Genomic DNA, 22407 nt, shown 5'->3' with positions numbered 1-22407 from the left:
GGGGAAATAAAAAGTATATGGAGAATCGAGTTAGTAAGAAAGAACCACAGTGAAAGGAATGCCAGATTGTTTTAATGGACAATTTTGTGGGCGCATTCAGAAAGATGTTGGGTATTTACTACATACCTAAAAGTGTATTTGGACTATGTAACCTTTGGCAAAGGGAGTAATGAAAAGACAAAACAGCTTGATGAACTGGAACAAACAGGAAAATAACTTAACATTGGTTTTAATTGCTTATTTGCAGAAACAGGCACGGTTTTGCAAGATTAGCTTGAAGAAGTGGTAAGGTTTGATGAGATAACATATAGTCCATAAACTCATAGCATTTTTTTTTTCCAGTCAGGAGAAACTTTCTTCTTCTGCTCCCTCTACCTCAAGCTCTCGCAGATCCAAGCCTACGAGAACCACTCTGTCAGACATTTCAGAGTCAAAGGTTATTTTTTGAATGATTAGCCTCAGCCGGGATAGCCTCTGTCAGGCTCAGCAAGGGCGGCTCCCAGAGGGAGGTGGTGTGTGGGTGGTCTTGATTGCATACGTAGCTCAGCCCTGGCTGAGCACTTGGCATTAATCCCTCTGCCCTTTCTCTGCAACCATCTGTTTCTTCACCTGAAATACGCTCAGCTGGTCACTCCTCCAGTATCCATATCATTCCACTGGTTTTTGTTGGGTTGTTTGGCGGTTATTTTGGTCATAAAAGGATAATGTGCAAGGTGAGGTCATAAATGCATTACTTAGGGACAGTCTTGCTGCTACACTGTAATGGCAGTGCTATAGAGACATAACCTGCAGAATTTTTCAACAGGCATAAGGAGGCAAACTATCTGAATTAATATTATTAAGTGAGCCAAGCTGTGCAAAATGAAAAAATGTTTGGTTGTAGCATTAAACCTTGTTGTTTTTTTGTTTTTTTTTTCTCCTGGTTTGGTTCACTATGGGCTTGCACCCATTTCATTTAGCAGCGGTGGGACAGGCTTAACACTGCAGTTGGTTCCAGTATTTCCCTGGCCATCCCTTCATCCCAGGTCTAAAGGAAAGCTGTACAATACCTTGAGGGGGGTGGGATGTGACAGCTGTGGAAGTCCTGAGCAGCCCTTGCGGTGTTCGGTGGAGAAATGGTGATGAAGAGCCCTAGAGTGTAATGCAAGCAGCCGGTCTAGCCCGTTCAGGTACAGGGAGGTAATGAGAGGAGTCCCAGGGTAGAGATGGTGACGTTGAACAGCCTCGGTGGGTTGTGGTTCACATCAAAGGTGGACACTTAAAACCTGGGTGTCAGGTTCTCAGGATTGTAACCAAGTGTTAAGGAAGTGAGTGAATTACTTAAGGCTGGTTTAAAGAGACTAGAAAATAAATTTTTCTCCATTCATTTCTCTCAAGCTTGTTTTAAGAGTTAGCATCAACAGTCTTTATTTTCAGTGCATTGTTATTACTTACGTAGAGACATAGGTGTATGCCGCCTTTCCGGGACCAAAAGATAACCCATCACCTTCATCTCTCAACTTTAAGTTAAATTGTTAAACTTACACAACAGTATTATATTCCAATAGCAAGTGAAGCCCAAGGTCTCGCTGGTCCTACACCTGGTTACACATAGGGGTGAGAGCTAAACTCCGCAGGAGACGGTGCAAAATAGCAACAGCGGTGCGGAGGTATTTCCTAATCTCAGGCAGTTTGTTGATCACTCAGGAGGTTCAGGGAAAACATTTATCCTGGCTTATATATCTACAAGTGAGTAATTCTCACAAATTTAGTAATTTTTAGATCCTCTTATACTCTGAGTAAAGAACCATAAATTACACTGCTGTAAATATATTCTTGTGTCTGCTGTAGATATATTCTTTTGTCAACCTGTAATTAATGTTTTAAGAGGCTGTCATTGTTTCCTTTCAGAGGCTCCCTTCCCTTTGTTATAAGGCATGCATGAGAACCTGGCTCACCTTTTCTCTATCATCTTTATTATATTATTAACCTCTTTCTTTGCCTGTGATTAACATCGTCACAAAAATGAATCTAATTTTTTAGTGTCTCTCATGTGGAAGTCTTTCTATGACACAGCTGTTGTGACTCTCTGTGTTTGGACCAAAATCTATTAGTTCTGTATCCATTTTCAGAGGCTGTGGGTAGACCCAATATAAGACTACGACATCTAAATATATTATGACATTCACACATTTTCTTTGTGTGCTGTTTTGACTCTGACAATGTAGTGGGCAGACATCACTATTGAGCCGCACTAATTATTTCCTTTTTTAAGTTTTAAAGAAACAAAGACCATTTTGCATGGACCATAGTATCCATGTGAAGAAAAGTCCATAGGATAATTATTATAACTATCAGCTTAACCCAAGAGTGTAAAAAGATAAACATGCACCTTTAATATTATTGAACCAGCATTACTGAAGTTACTCCTTGGCATAGTTGTGTAATCACGTAGGCACTGCTTTGGATTTTTCAAAATCAAATTGAGAGAGAAATCCTCCCACATATGAAACATGTCACTTTAACTTAGTTATGTTAATATGCATGCATCCCATGTCTTTACAAGTAGTATTTCTATATGGCTATTCCATGTCCACAGATATGTCTGTATTTTAGTTAAACGACTCATAATGACTTACTATTTTTATGCATTAAGGGCTGGCTGGAGTACCAAAGGTTTACTCTCAGCATAAATCTGTGAGGAAATATTTATAAAATATATTTCTTGCACCAGCAAGACTAAAAAGCAAACCACACTGCAAAAATGAAAACTATTATACACTTTATATTTTTTTTGTTTTAAAAACCAAACCAAGGTTGACTTTCCATTTAGCTCAGAGCGCATCGCTCGGAAGCCTTGCGTTTTGTTAACAAGGATGAACGTTACATGCTCTCAGCTCCTTTTTGTCTTTGCAACTAGTAAACTGAGTACTTTTGGACCTCTTCTTTACCATCATGTAACGTTCTTGAATTCCACCTCCACAGAGTGTAGAACATTCTGTCCAAGCAGTCCATGGTTTCAGCCTACAAACTGAAAAAATAAGTCATTTGATTAAGTTTTTAGTATTTCAGCCTAACCTACATCTCTCAATATATGTACCAGTCTGCATGTGTGCACACTTATAGCTGTTGAATCTAAGACAGCATATTGCCTGGTTTATTACAGTAGGAATTAGGAAATCCCAGTTAAGTATAATCAAGGTGCATTTGTCAAGCACTGAGAAAATGTACTAAAAAAGAAATTTACTGTCTACATTATAAAACACAGATAAAATTAAGAAACTGTTAAATGTCAGACAAGGGTGCACCACAACTTAGCAGTAATTCATATCCAGATAATATAAACTATACCACAAGAGATTGTTTTATTGATTTGAAGCATCAGTGCTTGATAATACTGTCCCTTATTGAAAAGCAGTCCGAGCAGATCTTTCAGAGCAGTCTAAGTCTGAATCAGATTATTGAGGTGGAAATCAATTAAGTTTTGAAATGCAGCATTTGGATCCAGGAACAAAGACTTTCAAAGGTAGCCAGATGCAAAGATGATCCCCCAGGTCTGCAGAAATTGCAATCGGTCCTTTGCCAGGTCTAAATTCTAGATTTTTTTTTCACATTCCACACTTTGTAGTGAAGCAGCTAAGATATTTTCAGTGATAGGACATGAACAGATACGAGTCTTTCTCCATTGTGCCCTAAACTTAGGTCACACGTTTTTGGTGACAGGCAGACAGTGAAAGTGGCTATGCGTTACTTTATTGCAAAAACTTTCCCTAGACAGAAATGCTGAAAATGTTCTCGCAGCACGAAGTGGAGCCGCTCATAAGCTCCTGTTATGCAGAAAAGGCAAACAGACATGAGCGTACTAAATAATGGTTTCACACTCACCTGGATATTGCTCACTATCTATATTTTTTTTCGCTTGTTCACTTCTCCTTTTTTCCCGGGCCTCTTTCCAGCGCCTCTTTTCCATACCTGGGCCTCTCAGGCATTTCCTTACTCGACATTTTGTACGTTGGACGGTTTCTGGGCATGCTGTTCCTCCAAACTGTGGTTCTATTTTAATCATTCTTGTCCTGATCATATGGCCCTTTCCACATGAAGTATTGCATTCGGACCACTGGGACCACTCTGTCAGTTCACAGTCGATGGCTGCAAAGAATGAGAAATAGTACACGAAAGTCGTGAGATCTAAACATGAGGTCAGTAAGAAACACACAGATGTGCCGAATGAGTTTTTACATCCTAAATACATGAATGCAACTTAAGCTTCCAGTTTTTTCAGCAAATTTTGTGAGGCTACATGACAAAATCTTCCGAGTCCATATCTAGCAGAACTATTATTTGACACCTTCCTCAATTTGTTTTCCAAGAGTGGTGCTGGCAGATCACTAAAATTGTGAAGAACGTATAAATAATTCTCCTTTGCCTTCTTCAATTTTCCATTCTGTACACCCATATGTCTGTTTTATAATGAAAAGCTGTTAAAGATTGAGTTACATTTACAAAGAATCTGATACCTCTGAGATCTAAGCCTTGCTTTACTGGTGGTGTTATGCAAAAAGCAAGATTCACTAATACCATTATGTCTTAAAAGTTTTCATCTTGCAGCACTGCTTAAAAATTGCAGCCCCAGTGAATAATAATCAAAATGATATTTCACTTTATTTAAGAAAAGCTGAATTAGCAAATTACAGTGCAAAAGCCTTTTTAACCAATACTTTCTGTGAAAAATAAGGTAATTAGTTATAAAAGCTCATAAACCAGCTGGCAACAGGACACTAAAAGCAATCATATCTTACTCATTCTGCAGTGCCTTAGGCTATCACGCTTCACAAAGACTGCAAAGCAACTAGAAATTTGCACCACCCAAGAAGGGGGGGATTTTAGTGGAGTAAGGTAAAAAAATCAATGCAGCTGTCTCCACGCCATCCACGGGCTCATATGATACTCCAGGTTGCAAAGGGGTGTAGATCAGTAAAAAGGCTACAATAGAGTTCAGAGATGTATCAAAGATGGAGCGAGCCTCTTTTGTGCTCTTTCTGTGAGCTAAAAGAATTACACAGGTGATTTTAATCCTTCTTTCCTTCCTTCCTTCCTAGCACACATTCTGCATTTGAGTAAAAATCAGGCTTTATAATTCTGACTGATATACTATGGGGAAGTGCACAAACTGTTGCCTGAAGTTGTAGTGTGTTAAATATGCATAAACTGTATACCCAAAGCAATATTGGTTATCAGCGAAGGGTTAAGTAAGGCAAGCTGAAAATAAGACATGGTTGTATTCCAGCTCTCAATAGCTGAAAGTGAATGATAATAATACTACTCCTCCAAAAATTAAAAAAAAAAATAAAAAAAATCCACAGTTGATGACAGTCCTATCTGAGAAGTGATGCTAAAAATTGGTAATAGAGTTTTGACCCATAAACCTATGGGACACACATAATCAGCCTCCTCTTTCCGGAGTGTTTCCCACACTTACGGCATTCGGGCAGCATGCATTTTTCTGCTTGTTCCAGCTCCTCGTTGCAGTCTCCAAGCTCAGCAGCGGATTTCAGCATCCTTTGCCGGGTTCGCATTCCTTTCCCACATGTTACACTGCAGTCACTCCATTCAGACCAAGGAGAGAGTAGACAGGGGATGGTATCTAACATGAAAACAAAAAAGTAATGAATTCTTGTTATACATAAATTACGAAGGTATACATTTTGAAAATAATACAGGTGGAAAATGTGCTATGTTTTATCTGTCATCAACCAATTATACTTTGTTGTCACTTTGGACAAAATTGATCCCAAGCTGAACGATGTTGCTGAAGAAGCTCAGAAAACAGTATATTAAATTGAAAGGTTTGCTTGGTTGTAATACCTTTTCTTTGCTATCTTTTTCTGTATCTTATTCATATCTGCAAAGTCCCAGTACTTCTGGGGAATAAATAGTTTAAGAAGGTATCTTTCAATCATAACTCCTGTAAAAAAAAACCCCTGGATTTTTGCAGTGGACAGAACTGGAGGTCAAATTAATACAGTCTAAAATGTGATACTTCCACATTTTATCTACCAAAAATCTTTTTAAACTCAATTCTTTCAATCTTTGATGAAAATCTTAACACTTCTTAAGAAATTAAAAACTATATTAATGGTCACAGTAAGGGTGAGAGTGGCTTACTGCACAAAAGGAGCACCTCAATTTCTGAACTAAAAGGAGAGGGCACTGTTTTATTCTAGCCTTATGATTAAATATACCTCATATTCCATAAATTAGAGGTGCTTAGGTATGACTTGCTAATACACACATCACCATATGGCTAATATAGTCATATAATACCACTGAATAATTTTTATTGATACTCTCATCCTGATGGTGAATGTGGTATTTAATGCCCATTCCCTAAGGGATCTAATTTTAAGGAGAACGAGAAAAAGCAACATTGCTTCTGGTTTAGCTATATTTTTTGTGTGATGGAGAAATGTGTCAGAAATGATGCCTCTCTTTGTAGCAGAGGAGATAAACTCATGGATGGACACTTACGGCATTCCGGCATCATGCATTTCTCTGCCTCTGTAGTTTCTGCCTTGCACATGGATCCATCAGCGGGAGTCATCTTGATCATTCTGTGTCGTCTCTTCATGCCCGTGCCACAGCTAGCACTGCATTCATCCCACTCTCCCCATTCAGTGACAAGGCAGCTGCTAGGGGCTATTCAAAACGGACAGAGAAAATCGTTCACTAGTAGAGCTCATACCAAAAAATGGTTTAGGCGGTGCCTCTGCTATCAGCTGGATTTTACAAAGCTAAATAAAATACTTACAACATTCCTCATTTACGATACATTTCTCAGTCTCTTCAGTAGGCACTTTGCACATAGAGCCATCTTCAGGGAATTGTTTTACATATCTCTCTCTAGATCTCGTTCCCATTCCACAGGAAACACTACAGGGGGACCATGTAATCCAGTCAGACATCATGCAAGTGGAACCATCTAAAATACAGAGAACCATTTCAATTGCTAATATTAGCAGAATTGCTGATAAATCTATAGCTGCCCATTTGTGTGCAGTATCACTTTTATGCTGCCTTTCACGTTTCACTCTATTGCTTACTTTACTCCTTTCCTTTATACTTCTGCGTACTGCATGCACCGACTCAAATGAACTGCAGAATTGACCAGAGACAGCTTCAATTTGTATTCTTCAGCAATTATTCCTCTGTTCGCCATAATCCAAGTCATACAACAACCAACAGCTTTAAGAACTTTAAAGCAGAAGTAGACACTACAAGGTGTTCTTCTCTTCCACCCTGTCCTCTTGATTACCTTCATCGCTGCAGCCTGGACCCATGCATGGCTGAAAGTCCTGGGTATCTGGGCAGGGCACACTGAGGTCCAGCTGAGCTTTAAGCATTCTCTGCCTCATCCTCTTGCCCTTTTCACAGGTAGAAGAGCTGCAGGCTGACCATGGGGACCAGTTTGAATATATGCAGGTCTCCGGGGTATCATCTAAAAAGTAAGAAAAGGCAGTGAACATTAAAAATAGATTGTCCTCCATGTGCTTCTCTTTACTTGGTTGGCGATGCTTTAGATGCTAATAGGATACAGCCTTTCCTCCTGCACTCTATCTTCTCCATTTTTAACCCAGAGGAAAAAAAAAATGACTACCTGCCAACTTTCATTTTAAAAACAAAACAAAACAAAACAACCTTTTTATTTGAACCCCCAAAGGTTTCTCTTATTGTTTTTATTGTTATTGTCATCTTCCAGGTACACATCCAATTCATTTGCTGTATAAGGGAAGGCTAATAGTAGAAAATACCAGAAAAAGTGAAAACCTAAATCACTTTTTGGCTTCTGCTCCTAAGTCAGTTTTGTACTTTATCTAGAAATGACAGTGGAGGAAACAAAATATAAATTAGTACAGTACAAACTAATTTAAAATGTACCTTCTTCTTTTTCCTCTGGTGCTAGATCTGCCACAATATCATCTATGTTATCAGGTACGATATTGCATTGCTCCCCCTGCAAAGAAATTATTGTGGAGATTGGATACAGGAAACTCGTGTACACAGTGAGAGGGGCTAAAACAGTATAATGTGAGGCACTGCTGCATCTATAGCACTTTTTTCTCTTCTCGCTCCTATGTATAATTAAGAAAAAATCTCAAATTAAGCAGATGCAGTAATTATCAGAAGTAGGAGAAATAATACCTTAGGACAGTTTTAGTTCTTTTCTGCCATTGTCTTTGTTGTGGGTAGGTTGAGGAGGGTAGATTTGGGGGGAGAGGAAGGATTGTTTTTTTGGTTTACAAAGTGGATTTTTTTGCTTGCTTGAGTAATGTTATATATATATATATATATATATATATAAAATACCTTGCGTGCAATTCTCTCAATGACAACTCTGGCTACCAGCTTGATAGATCCTCCTTCTGGATCATAAAATGGACTTTGAGGATGATCTAAGCTTGTAAGTGGTCTGATTTTCTCTTGAGGCACTGTAGGTTTGTTAGGAGACTGCAATCAAAAAGAAAAAAAAAAAGTTAAAAAAGAAACTAGTAATTATTATTAATAGTACAATTCATCTCCAGAAACTAAAACTTCTCTGAAATGCTATATTGGGAAATTCCAATATGAGATGAACTTGGTACAGTTATACTTAATGGTATGGGGTTGTGGGTTGTTTCTTTCTGCTAGGCAGCACTTCCCTAACACTTTGGGATTCAACCCTGAAGCTGGGTTCACTGTAAGATGTATGCCTTGTTGTGTGGTTAGGTAACTACAGTAGTAAAAAGTTGTATTCAATATGCCTCCAGAGCTGCATTATAACTGGAGAAATTCCTTAGCTTCTAAAGAGACAAGGTCTGAATGAAAAGAACAACCAACTTCTACCATCTAAAAATACGTGTGGTATATGGAATGTGTGGAATATGTGTGGTATTTGAGGATGTGACTTACCTAATTTCAGCTGTCTATAACGGTCTGTATAGACACATAGTGTAGGTGCACTCGTCACCTGTGGAGACCTAACCAGTTCAGTAATTTGACATAACTCATTTGGTCAAAACCAGGACTTTACCTGAGGGTGATGTGAATCTCTTCCTAGACTGAAAGAGTGATGGAGACAGAGAAAATGGATGATTTGAGAGTCTCGTAGTGATGAGAAGTCCAGAATTTCAGTCCCTGCTGTAAGGAATAGTTAAGTTTTCTGTGCCAAGCAGAATAGTTGGCATTGGATTGAAACAGTAGAAAACTCAAGTTGATGTGGCTGCTGATGGCACACAGGTTTGCACCAAAGGACTTGGACACCTGAACGTTTAGTTTTGAGCAAACCAAGTCCTCCATTTAGTCAATAGGTGAATATAATAATTTTCCATGTCAGTGCAATATTATTCCATTAATAATAATGCTCAGGGAATTCAGACACAATGACTGACAGTGGCTGTAGCTAGCATCTGTCTAAAAGACTTTTAATTCAATATAAGAAAAATTTTTACTAGAGTAGTATAAATGCATATATAGCATTACCATGGATCCAATAGCTTTCATTTTTTACTGCTTTAAGGTAAAAGTGGTGTTTTGAATATATTCCAAATAGTCCACATACCTCATAGCTAACGCCACTGTCTGTGCCAGCATCCCAGGGTATTAAATCCTGAACGACTTTCTGAACCCAGCCACAGTCCTTGGTACAGAGGTCTTCGGCGGACAGGCCCACGTTCCAGTCAGGGCTGGGGCCGAGCATGGTCAGGAAGGACATCAGGTGCCGGTGACGATCAACAGAAAACTCAGCAGAGGGAGCAGCTCTCCTGCAAACGGGCCATAGGAAGACTATTAACAACTGAATTCAAATTTGCTGTTAGAGGGCAGTGAAACTGGTCCTTCAAACTGTGAAATGCTGAACGCTGGCGTGACACTGTGTCTGGTACCTGGCGATGGAGAAGCAGGACAAGGAGAGGACTCCTGCTCAGCACTCGGTATTTTTAGTCTCCGTATACCATCTGAGAAACTCCTTTGACATTGTTCAAGGAGATTTACAGTTTAATGGGTGAGAGAGATGAAGTAATTTAGAGCTGCAGCAGCATGCTTATGTCTTAGTCATATAATAATAATAATAATTAAAAAAAATCTGTCATGATACTTATAAAAATTTGAAGTAAACCAGCAGAGAAATACCCTGAGGTTTTGATTGCTGGGGTACTTTTGACACCCCCTCACCCCCCACCAATGCAAATTCCAGTGCCAAAAGAGCTTGTGTGTGTGTGTGAGAAAGCACTCATTAATGGAGTTCTAGTGCTCACGTAAGCGAGAGATGAATGGCCACTGCCTGCCCTAGACAGTTCAGCCAAGACTTTTGCAGGTGTCTGCCAGTGTATGTGAAAACACATCTATTCATGCGGCCTTTGTCTGCCCTTCCTCGGAAGAAATCATGCTGAATCACGCAGTGCTCTGTGATGCTTATGAGCAACTATCGCATTCCTATGCGAATGGGAAATAAAATCAGGCCCGAACTGGAGGTTTCTCTTCACAGATGAAAAGCTGGACCTCTTCATGGAATCATTCTCATGAGCAACAAACCAAATGTGGAGTTATTTAAGACATGATTTTGGCAATTTTGCTCTACTAATTACTGATGTCAACCCAAGCTTTCTTCAGTTACAGGACTTGGATACAGAGTGAAGTTCATTTTTTTCCCTATTTTATGCCAAAACACACTGCTTTATAAGCATCTAAACACCATGCTTATTTTTAATGTAAGGGTTTGTTTTTTTTACAGTGTTAGTCATCATCCTTTTTTGGGTTAAGTAGCTCTGTATACACAATGCACATACACTTTTCTTCTCTAGTCACGAGGAGTTTATTCTTCCTGTAAAAGTTTGCATCCCTGTGAAAATGTGGCATTTCATTTGTGTGATTTTTCTGGCTCATAGCACTCTCAGCACATTCGAAAAAACAGAACAGTCCAAAGACAATGACTTTGAGTAGTTATCATGCAGTTTCAAATGTAAGAAGTCTGAGTAACTAACTAACATTCAGAGTCCTTCTTGAGTTGCTGTAATTAAGGAAATGGGCTGATCTAAGGCATAGTCGATAACTACTACCTAGGCATAGGCATAGGCACTGATTGGGCTTAGACAATACACATCTTTGGTATTTGGGTGGGGTTTTTTTAAGTAAAATGACAAATTTCAAATGTTTCCAGTATACACTTAAGCTGGCAGGAACCTAAGCCCTTCAACAACACATCTGGCTCAAGGGTTCTAAGATTGGCCTACGGATCTCCCCGAAGGAAACTAAGTGTGAAAATGTACCCGAGCGCACCCCAAACCCGACCTTTTTCATTTCTGTATTGTTAACACACCTGATAAAATAGGAATGTAGATCATCTTTATCTCTGCATTCAATACAAGTACATATTGCCATTTTAAGGCTTTTAAATTTTAAGAAAGTGTTCCTCTGCGACGGGTTGAGCTGTTTGGTAATGCTCACAGGAAAAGCCTGAAGTTTGTAACTGATGTGAATTTCCTGTAGGAGACAAAAATGTCCCTTTTCCATCCCCTACACGTGTACATGCATAAGAACAGTGGTGAACAGGCGCTGTAAAGCAAATCCTAAACATTAGGTAAGGTATAGGTGACAACCTTAAGAGCCCCACACAGCTGGGATAGCCTGCTGAAGCAGACAGAACTTTTCCACTGTGAGCCTGATCGGGCTGCTGACAATTCCTGTCACATAGTACAGAGTGAAGCAAGGTACTAGATACTGTCTTGCATCCTAACGTTTTCAATTTTCTTTATTTTTTATTTTATTTTCTTTTGTCAGCATGATTTGGATCTCTAGCTATGGGCGTGCCATATACTGAGCAGCATAAGAAAACAGCATAAGAAAATGCTCTTTTTTTCCCCGTGCTGTTTTGTTTTGTTCTGGTTTTGCGTTTTTTAATGTTAAAAGAGCACAAACATGATTTTGCTTTACAAGTTTTTTCCCTATGTGACAATCTAGTTGCTATCACTGCTGGGAGTTGGGAGGGTGGGGGGTTAAGAAAGCCTTTGACAAGCCAACAGCAAACTCAACTTGCTGCAAGATATATTTTTGAGTGTTGAATCAATACTGTTGTGTTCTACTGGTACCTCCATAAAAGGTAATAGGGCACACGTAAGTAAGGTGGTTGTGGAGAGTTACTGGATAGAAATAGTATTGCAGAATAAAACTTGGAGGTTACTTTTGGCTTAATATTCGATTAGTATACAAGTAAAAGCAGTAGAAAAAGGCAGCCTGAACATGTACTCTTTGTCTCTACGATACTAACTAGCTCAACAAATACAACCATTGATAGGGTTGAGTTTGTATGGTTGGAATCAATGTGAATTTTACTACTGGATGCTATGTGCGCTATATTCATATAAGAAAGCTGTTGGCCTCACCCACGCAGAAAGAATTTTCCAGCAACACAAAAGCCTATTATATGAGGATAGATTTGACTGGGAAGAGCATCTATTTTTTTCACTGCAAAGTGCAGTGCAGAGAATCTCTTGCTAGCTGTTCAACTCACCAGGTTGGCTACCAAAAGTGATTCTAGCTGTGGCAGCACAAACGCAAATTATTTTTTTTCAAATAAATGAAAACAATGTATTAGATGCTTGTTATGCAGCAGCGGAGGAAAAGCGAAGAGCCTGAAACATCTTCAGAAATACTGAATTTGTGCAGTGCTTCACAGTTATCCCTGTTCTGACTTCAGTTGTGGGTAACAAATAATGTTGTGATTAAGTGGGCATATTAGAGAGAACAGAAGAACATAAAATACTAATTGTTACAATAGCTGTTCGAAATAAAATTCTAGCTCAGGTAGTCTTATATATTTTATGAGGGGAAAAAGGTCTGATAGATTTCATGGGTTATGTAACTATATGGAGTGTATGGGAGTTTGAAATAGCTTATACCTCTCCAGGTTTCTTCACAGAGCTGCATTAAGGTATAATTGTCCTAAGCCTGTTATTAGAGTCTGGCTACTAGATTCGTTTGAGTATCATAGAATCATAGAATGGTTTAGGTTGGAAAGGACCTTGAAGATCAACGAGTTCCAACTCCCTGCCATAGGCAGGGACACCTCCCACTAGACCAGGTTGCCCAAGGCCACGTCCAGCCTGGCCTTGAACACCTCCAGGGACGGGGCCTCCATGACTTCCCTGGGCAACCTGTGCCAGTGCCTTACCACCCTCAAAGTGAAAAACTTCTTCCTGATATTTAATCTAAACCTGCCCTCTTCCAGTTTAAAGCCATTCTCCCTCGTCCTATCGCTAAATGCCCGTGTAAAAAGTCCTTCCCCAGCTCTCCTTTAGGCCCCCTTTACGTACTGGAAGGCCGCAATAAGAGCATACCAGGATCTGATCTCGTTTGTGCTACGAATAATGTAGGAGCCTTTTCGGATAGGAAGGAAAAAGGCAAGAGAAGCCAGTCCACGTCTGATGACTGCTGGAGGAGGTAGGTCGTTGAGAGCACAGTGGGCCACATTGCCACTTGTTTACTGTCAGTTCTAGATGGTGCTGATGACATGAAAACACATCTTTTTAAGCTAAGAATTTAGAAAATTGTATAGATCACAAACCCTGTGATTTTTAGGGAAACAGTAAATCAATTGCCTATTATACCTCTAGTGAGCAAAAGTGACATCCTTCTTTCTTAAAGGCTTACACTACATCACATATAGACTGTTCAGGATGAACAATCTATTTATTCATCTTTACAATTTTTTGCTGTTGATACAAATAACATTGTGAGCATGGAAACATATTTCACACCTTTGAACTTCCAACTCTGCACCTCCTGCCTACCAGTGGCACCTACACAACATCTGCTTTAGTGAATAACTTTAAAATCTTAACATCCTGAAAAGTGCGCTAGCTTCAAAGAAAAGAAATGAAGAAAATGAATCTCTAAAACGGAATGGAAAATACTACTCTCCTAGAAGTCTGCAACTAACAGAACAAATTAGACGCATATTTAAATGACGTATTATTAAGAAAACCATTTAGGAAGTGATGCAAAAGAGTCAGGACCATTACATGGACAACAAAGTTTTATGAGCAGATATCAACACCTGAACATAAAAACAGAATTTCGGAGTTGCACAGAAGGAGGGGGTGAATCCTTCTGCAGTTCTGCTTAAATGCAAGGCAGGCAAGCATTTAACCTAATGAATAATTTAAACATGTGCGTGTCCCAAAAAAGCCAGGGAAAAGAAAACTACAATAAAATGTACACTGAGTCAATGAAATTTGACTGACATCCAAACAAAAGTTGAAAAGCACTTTAATGCCAAGCTCTGTGTGTCTCTGAGCACAAAATTAGAGGAGGTGACGGTTAAAGTTTGGCTATTTTGTTTCATGATGAAAGAAAAAAGAAAGCCACAACAAATTTTATCTGTTTACTTTTGGGGCTACAAAAAGGCCTGCATAACAACCTCTTACTTTGCTGTATGTATTAAAATGAGAATGTTGCCTATAACCAGCTAAGAGAGATGGATATTTAATTGCTTACACAACTAAGGCATTACATCATTACCACTGACATTAAAACCACTAATCAGAACAAATGCTGTTCTAAAATATCATTAATCTGGGTACTTTTAAAAAGCATTACAAAAGGAAGGGACTTTGTGCAGCTCATCTTTCAGACATTTTCATATTGTCATCTAATCATACCTGGATTGCTACTTCAGATAATAATATTCCTTAATATACCAGCTATACGATTTAATACCTTCAGAATGGGTATACCTTAATGATATGATTAACAAATGTGAATAGGCTTTTCTCACTGAAAAAAATTCTCAGATATCTCAAGTTAGGATTGCAGTTTCTGAAAACTGCAGATTTTTGTGTGTGTTCTTTGCAGGTTGTCACAAACCAGTTCGGTGTGGTTATCCTGCATGGTGCTGGCAACATCTGCTCCTGTTCAGAATAAATTCATGCCGCTTGTTAGACCACTCCCTGTGCATTCACAATCAAACCGTGTTTCAGGAATCATTTTGCAATATATGGCATTACTGCGTTTTTATCCAGGCCAGGCTGACTACAAAGCCAAAGGACTAACTGTACGAATTCAGGAAACCTCTCTCTTCTTCATTTCCCAGCAGCTTTGGGGCTACAAATTGTCTGCCCAGAGCAATTACAGCAATGTTTACAAAGGAGATCCTGTGGCATGTTGTAAGAGCGCTGTTGCTTTATATCTCCTTTTCACCTGGCTAATCTACAAAGCGCTGACCGTGCCCTGTTTGTCCTGAGAAAGAGTGATGAGAGATCAGCTCTTCAGCCCAGCATAAGAGCCATCGCAGCCAGATTTCTCATCCTTTCCGCTCCCGTTAACAACATCAGGTAAAAAGCACAGAATTATTTATGAGACTGTTTCAGCGATGAACGCTGGTTTGCTATCAATTTAATTTATTTGGAATGTTAGATTACAGCAAATATCTCCTTTTAACAAAAATGACTACGAGGCTATTTATTAGAATACCTAAAAAATGTAGATACTCCAAATTCCTTTCAAAGTTTTTATAATAGTATTGTTATGCATTTTAAAACCATTTATTCTGCAAGCATCAAAAGCTCGGAATGGCATTTTACATTTCCCCGGTCCCAGTGTAATAATCTCTGAAGATGTCCAACATCTCACCACCTTTATTAATATGATACACGTTCCTTTTCATTCAGCATCTATATCCATCTTAAATTACATAGGCCTTTTGGTGTCTGGGGATGTGAATTAGAGCAAATGTTTAATTATCATTACATTCATAACAATGCAAGGAGATAACAATTGGAAGTTTGAAACTCTGCATATAGATTTCTGTTCACTAGAAATTTAAATGGCAAATTGTTCCAGTTACTCAGTGAGTATTTACACAAGAATGAGGAGTTAGGATTAGTAAGTAGATATATAATTGCGTAAAAATAATGCATACATGATTACTCATGAAATTATAAAGGGAAATTATTTTGGCTCAAGGAAAGACAACAGATGGTTGGGAAATAATCATAAAACAGTAACTACCAATGGGAAGAACATGTAAAGAAAACAAAAGCAAGAGTAGAATTGGATGAGTAAGTTTGATTTAATTGGATGGCCGCTAATTTCCACGAACAATTAGCATAAAGTTCTTGCAGTGATTGTTCTTAGTTAAATCTTCTCTATGTTTTAATACTCAACTTTTTTCCTTGCCTAGTGACATTTGAATCTTAAATAGAAAGTAAATGGTAAGTGATAGAAAATGGAACTGCCATATGTGCTTGCTCTGACAAAAAAAAGATCGATACAATTTTTTTTTCTTTTCCAACAAACACATATGTTCTTCCTTACTTTTTTGAGATTGAATGATGAATTTCTTAATGTGGGTGTCAGACCATCTGCCAAACAATGAAGTTTCCCTAAGTCTCAATAATACACGTAACGCTTAATATGTTAATTCTTTTTATAAGCATGATGTAGTTTTCTGATTAGGTTTTTTTAGTCAACACTTCATAAATTTATATAACTATAAATGCAAAGACTCAGGTAAACACAATACTTTACAATAGCATGTGACTTCCTGCTAGGAGAGGTAGAAATTTGCAGCCTCGTGCTGCTCGTACACAGCCCAGCGTTACTGGGTCCTGTTTGCTGTGAAAAATAAGGGACTAAATTCTTGTCTCATTTACTTGGAGCTCTGTAGAGTCACTAAAATAGAGTTATCAAGTTGCGAGGGCAGCATATGGTGTTGGGTTTATGCATTCTTGTTAAGTTCCTAAAATATTAATAAAATGGAAATTCATATGATTAAAGGTTTTATCTTACATTAACTATCCAAATATATACACATGTATTTTAAGCTCAATCACACCCAATGTCAAATTCAGATGAATTATAAAAAATAGCAAAAATAGCAATTATTTTATATATATATTAAAATGTGTTTTGTCTGAGATTTACTTCAACTAGTTTTGGTGAAACAAATATTTCTGCTTTTTGGATAAAATTTAGAATTTATATGAAAAAAAAATCTAAAGCTCTAGGAAGATTTTCCATTTTCAATGTGAAACCATGAATTTACCACTTAGATCCAATTTTTATGTGAAAGCTTTCATTTTGAAGTCAAAGATTTTTAACAAAAGTGTTTTGATTAGCTCTGCTGATGCATAAACTGCTCATTCAACATAAATTACTCCTGCATACGGCTGTCAGGAGTTTACTGACACTTCTATGAAACTTCCGAAGTACTCCAAGTCATACCAGCAGGGATTGCCTCCTGGGTTAGGGAAAATGGTGGTCCTTAAGACAGCACATCAACAGTGTGGCGGAACGATATACCACAGGAAGGAAGGATATACCACAGGAAGTTTTCTGACTAAGACAGTTTAACCATTAGCCAAATGCGAAGCCGGAGCACTCAGAATTGGTTCGCAGCTCCAGAGAGATTTATGTATTTGCCTTCACGTTATCAAAAGTGACAACTGACTTTTTCCCTGTATATATTTTTTTTGTATATCAGATGCATTTATGCATTACTATGTCTGATTAGACTGAGGGTTAGAATTCTTCTATTTTTGACAATATTAAACTGCACTAGATTAATCCCAGCTATCTATAAAATCATAAAAGGAGAAAATAGCTGAGCTAGACACATTGTGTTGCCATAGAAACAAGCAACTCTGTCTGGCCTTCTCATTCCTCTCATTTTGTACACAAAATTTGCAAACTTTGAAAATGTTTCCTAGCACTATACTGTCCTTTTGTGGAAGGAAACTTCATTTACATCTGGATTGGCAGATATTGGCTTTTAGCCCATTTTAGGGTAGACAGCACAATGTGACAGCAGGAGATAACAGGAGAGATAAGTATTTCTGGGGAAAAAAGCACCAGAGATTTACAGAAATAAAAAGCAGAGACACATGTTCTGTAATATCACTATCAAAATAAAATGTTGTCATGCAAGAATAAAATGTATACTTTATAGAACGCTATATTTCGGGGCAGAGGGAAGGAACAGAAACCTTTGCAGGCTACCATCATGCTCTATTCCTGGGATGCACGTCATTGGACTACTTAAGTTAATCTGATGTTTAACTATAAGGCTGAAATGGTACATCCATGCTAGTAAAAGATTACACCTGAAAAGCATAGAGCCACCAGATCACGGTATTTTCATTTTTTTTATGGCTATATATCTTGGCAGGAATAGATACCATAGAATGCCGAGAAAGTTCTGCAAGAATTTATTGTTACTACCACAGCTTATAACTAAATGGATTTTATTTTTTAAAAGTCTAAACCCAGAAATATTAATTATTAAAATTACACTCCTGTTCCCTTGTGAGCAGTTGACCATGAAACCTACTTTTTTTAAAGACAAAGCATTTTCATCATCACCACATAACAAATACTCTGTGAGAAAGCATTTTTATCCATATAGGACTATGACAAGAGATCTCATCCAAAAAATTGAGTCCATAAATCTGAACAAGATATTTACTTTAATTGATGTGCTGGGGCTTCTTCTACAGATAATGTATTTTTCCTCTGACAACGGGCTTCTTTTTGCCTTTGCTATATTTCCTTTGAAAGCTTTTACTTTAAAGGAGTTAGTTGCTAAGAAAATAGGTTGGAATTTGACTATTTCTTAGTTTTAGGAATTCAACATAGTTTTTTTACTTGTAATTAATGTAAGAAAAATATCACTTATTGTGGAACCACTAAAGAATGAGTGTTTCACATCTACATCTCTCTATTTGTTATTTAAACTCGGGTCCTGATTACTTCTTGCAAGAGTGATACTGTTGGCCATGATACAGTGTGCAAACGCCAATTCATATGTACTGCTTTCCTCCACTTCTTCCTGCAGTTTCACAAAAATATCTCACTTTTAACTATTACAAATTGTTTTGCATTCCCAAAGGCTTCACTCTGAAAACCTTTTCCCCATCCGTCTGACTTCTGCATTCTAGTTTTGTTCTCACTGCATTTCACTGGCTTCCACTACGGCTTTTGCCAAAATTTTGTTCATCCGTTTATGCTTTACATGGCGTCTCAAATAAGGTCAGTTTCTGAAGAAATAAAGAGCTACCAGATGTTAACAAGTGTTCCTAGGAATGCTGAGATCGCTGTACATTCATTAAACTTGGTCAGATGTGGATGAATTTTTCAACTCATTGATTATCAAGTCGTTTTTCCAGAAGAAGGCAATACAAGACCTTCATAGTTAAACAGTTATTATAACATTTTAAACCTTTATAACATTTAAACCTCCAACTTAGCATGAAAATTTCAGTCTGAATACTTAACATGCAGTGAAATTAAACCAGTGGAAAACAAGGTATTGTAATCAGTATCCTACAAGGTGAACTATAATTGATACGTAACATTTCCCACATTTTGCACTTGTTAAAAAAAAATTAATCCATTGGTCAAAGTCACTCAGACAAGAAAATGATTGAGCATGCTATTTTTCGCTCTTCAGGCAAATCCCGAAATCACTTTCTACTATTCTGTGCCAGCACTGAAATCTAACGTGTGTAATGACACTGCGCAGCATCCCATACGAGCACAAAGGGACAAGCATATGGGTGTTTTGGTCGAGTTCAGAGGTGCACTTTTGAGGTGAATTTCCCACTGTGCTGTGGTTCATGTCCCGGTGCAATCTTCGAGCGCGGACCTGATTTCTTTCCGATCAATCTAGCCTGAAGCTCCTACCCTGTGCTTCCGCTGCTGGCAGGCAGCCACGCTCCAAGCAACCAGCACGGCAGCCACCCAAAGCCATCTCCTGTCCCCAAAATGTGTCACTTCCGCAGCACTGTTTCACTCTGCGGGTCTGCTCCTGTTGCAGTGTTTCCTACAGCTGTAGATAGCTGAGGTAGCTATTCGTTATGATGACTCTTCATGGTTATTAATACATAGACTATAGAGACTGTAATGCTTTCACCATAGAATTAAAGTAGGGGTTTAAGTTTAGACAAGACGTACCTCACACAAAATCTTTTTAAAATATTCCCAGAGCACCTACTTAAGGCAGAATATGGGCCATACAATACAACATTACAACTTTTATTCTTATAAAAGCATATCTGTATTTGGAGAGCCACTTAGGGATTTAAAAAATACTTTCAAGCATCTCAAAATTTAAATCAACTCATCTGTCAAGAGAAAAGCACATCATAATTCTTCAGCAAAAAAACTCATGTATTTTCTTTTAGGATAACAGAGATTCAGTGAGATGTCAAATATAACCACATTTCACTCATCCCACTTCATTACAGTGGCAAGCTGTGAGAATAAATTTGTAACTCAGACAGTTCACCAGCCTATTCCTTGTTTCAATTCTTCATGCTTTAGCTACCAGCAATTTTATACCCTTTTGTTTTCAGTTGTTCATGATGACTTGTTATCAATGAGACAGGCTTGTACAAATTTAATTATTTCTTTTCTGGAAGTTTTATTTTCCTGGATTCAGCTGTTACTGATTGAAAATCATGTTGATGTGAATTTGGTGCACGAGGGGTACAGTAATGGTGCTGTTATAATGGCAATGACTGGCTTGGTTTCTATGGCCGACTTCCCAACCCTGTGTTAGCCAAGTAATGTTCACACCACTGCGGTCAAAGAGCCGTTGATATTATAAACTATTATCTGCAGTTAACACCATAAGCTATTTTTCCTCCCAAGAATCCCTAAAATGGTCATTAATGTTTGCTTCAGGCAGCAATTTGACACTGTCTTAGCATGATAGTTATTTAAGTTTCATTTTTAATCAGTTATTCTTTTTGAACAGTTTGTGCTATCCGCTTTACTGTATGGACAGAGACTGTACTCTCACAAATCACATTTACATAACTACTCACATGAGGAAAGTGGAATGTATGAAATTGTCCCACATGCTAAAGGAATGGTTACACATCGATGAAATTATTTGCACCTTACCTAACTAACATTAACGGCATTACCATGCACACTGTCAGAAGAATTTATCTGTAGTATAGATATTGAAATTTTTTTTAGACAATAATCTAAAATTGAAGGAATATTAAAGTTTGTGAGTAAAGATCGTGTCCCCATGGAGCCTTACAGTACTATTTTGCTTCGCTGCACTAGTACTGCTATTAATTTTATAGTGCATTCTATATAATGATCAAATATGTAATATATTCTGCAAGGGCCATACTATTCACAATTCTGCTACTGTATTAAAGGACAGAAAATGCCTTTCAAAAATCTATTGTAACATCGAAACACGACTGGTGTCCAAAATAGCATGGGTTTTTTTTAGAATGGAACTGTGAGCTCCTCTGTGCGCTCCTTTCACACCCCAGCTCCCTAAACGCAGAGCCACCGTAGTTCCAGGATATCACAAACGCTCTGAAGTCACCCAGTTACACCCACAGTGTGACAAATAGTGGCCCATGTGACCTACATTATTTTCTCTTAATTAAAATGATATCCCAGCCCTTCATATGTCTTCACTCTTTCCTCACCAAAAGATGTAACAGCTGCTTGGCTTGATAGTACGCTGTTCTCTTACAACAAGAGTTATTTTTCTCTATTTAAAGAGACTTACAGGTAATGCAACCACATGCACATTGTACGGCGTTCAGTGGGTTAAATGCAGCTATGGAAGGATATATAAACTTGTAAAGCAAGAAAATATCTGAACCTTACTTTCTTAAAAGTACAGAGGGAGTGAAAGATAAATGCAGCATTCGACCAATTAGGAGAAAATGTCTAACAAGTATGCAGGAAAAATGAGCATTATAAGGACTATAAGACGTAGCAATAAATAATAAGCTCCCCTATTTCTATATAACCCTCTGCTGACTCTTAGTCACACTAGGTGACATTATACATGCATGATTTATTTTTCAAATCATTAGGTGGAACAGTGTTTATAAGCAATTTGTATAATCAAATGTTAATGATATACAGTGGATAGATGATTAAAGGACTATGATATGAGCTCTTCGTATCACTTCGGAGAAAATAAAAAATAAAATTTAAACTATGCCCATTACAGCTGGTTAATTTGCAGTTCTGTCTGTACTTTGACATTTGGAATGCCAGTTAACCCCAAATACAAGTATGCGTGTTCAAACATGTCTTTGTTTTAATTCTCAGATAGGTAGTCTGAGGACTTGGTTAATTAATCAACTGAATAATTTACTCATTTCTGATGTATATTTTTATAACTTCTGATATATGGACAGTGCATTGCACAGCAAGACAGGAAAGGCTGTCAGTATTCTCAATGGGATAGGAAAAGAGTCACATAACTGAAAGTGAGCAACTAATCTCAGAATTTGTTCACCTACGCATCACACAAAACAAAACTTTTGTGACTACGTAATATTTTAAAAGAACTAGAGGTAAAATTTCATTTCATATGAAATATTTTAAGTGGATGGATAGGAACTGGAATGACTG

General features: G+C 37.9%; 1 protein-coding gene across 1 annotated transcript in view; it reads right to left on the bottom strand.

The window, feature by feature from the left end:
- Positions 1 to 2846: 2846 nt before the first annotated feature.
- The window catches only part of SPON1 (spondin 1), a gene marked incomplete at both ends in the record, with an annotated part of 195472 nt that continues 175911 nt past the window's right edge, over positions 2847 to 22407 (bottom strand). Inside the window, 9 exons of the mRNA XM_082484960.1 lie at positions 2847 to 3010; positions 3865 to 4128; positions 5459 to 5623; positions 6508 to 6675; positions 6788 to 6958; positions 7292 to 7474; positions 7915 to 7990; positions 8344 to 8484; positions 9575 to 9776. Of these exons, the coding sequence (XP_082341086.1) occupies positions 2847 to 3010; positions 3865 to 4128; positions 5459 to 5623; positions 6508 to 6675; positions 6788 to 6958; positions 7292 to 7474; positions 7915 to 7990; positions 8344 to 8484; positions 9575 to 9776 (1534 nt within the window). The remainder of the gene's footprint in view (positions 3011 to 3864; positions 4129 to 5458; positions 5624 to 6507; positions 6676 to 6787; positions 6959 to 7291; positions 7475 to 7914; positions 7991 to 8343; positions 8485 to 9574; positions 9777 to 22407) is intronic.

Source organism: Vanellus vanellus (genome assembly GCF_965231255.1).
Source record: "Vanellus vanellus genome assembly, chromosome: 6".
Lineage (NCBI taxonomy): Eukaryota > Metazoa > Chordata > Aves > Charadriiformes > Charadriidae > Vanellus > Vanellus vanellus.
Note: the sequence above shows the minus strand (reverse complement) of the source record. Positions and strands in the feature narration are given on the sequence as shown.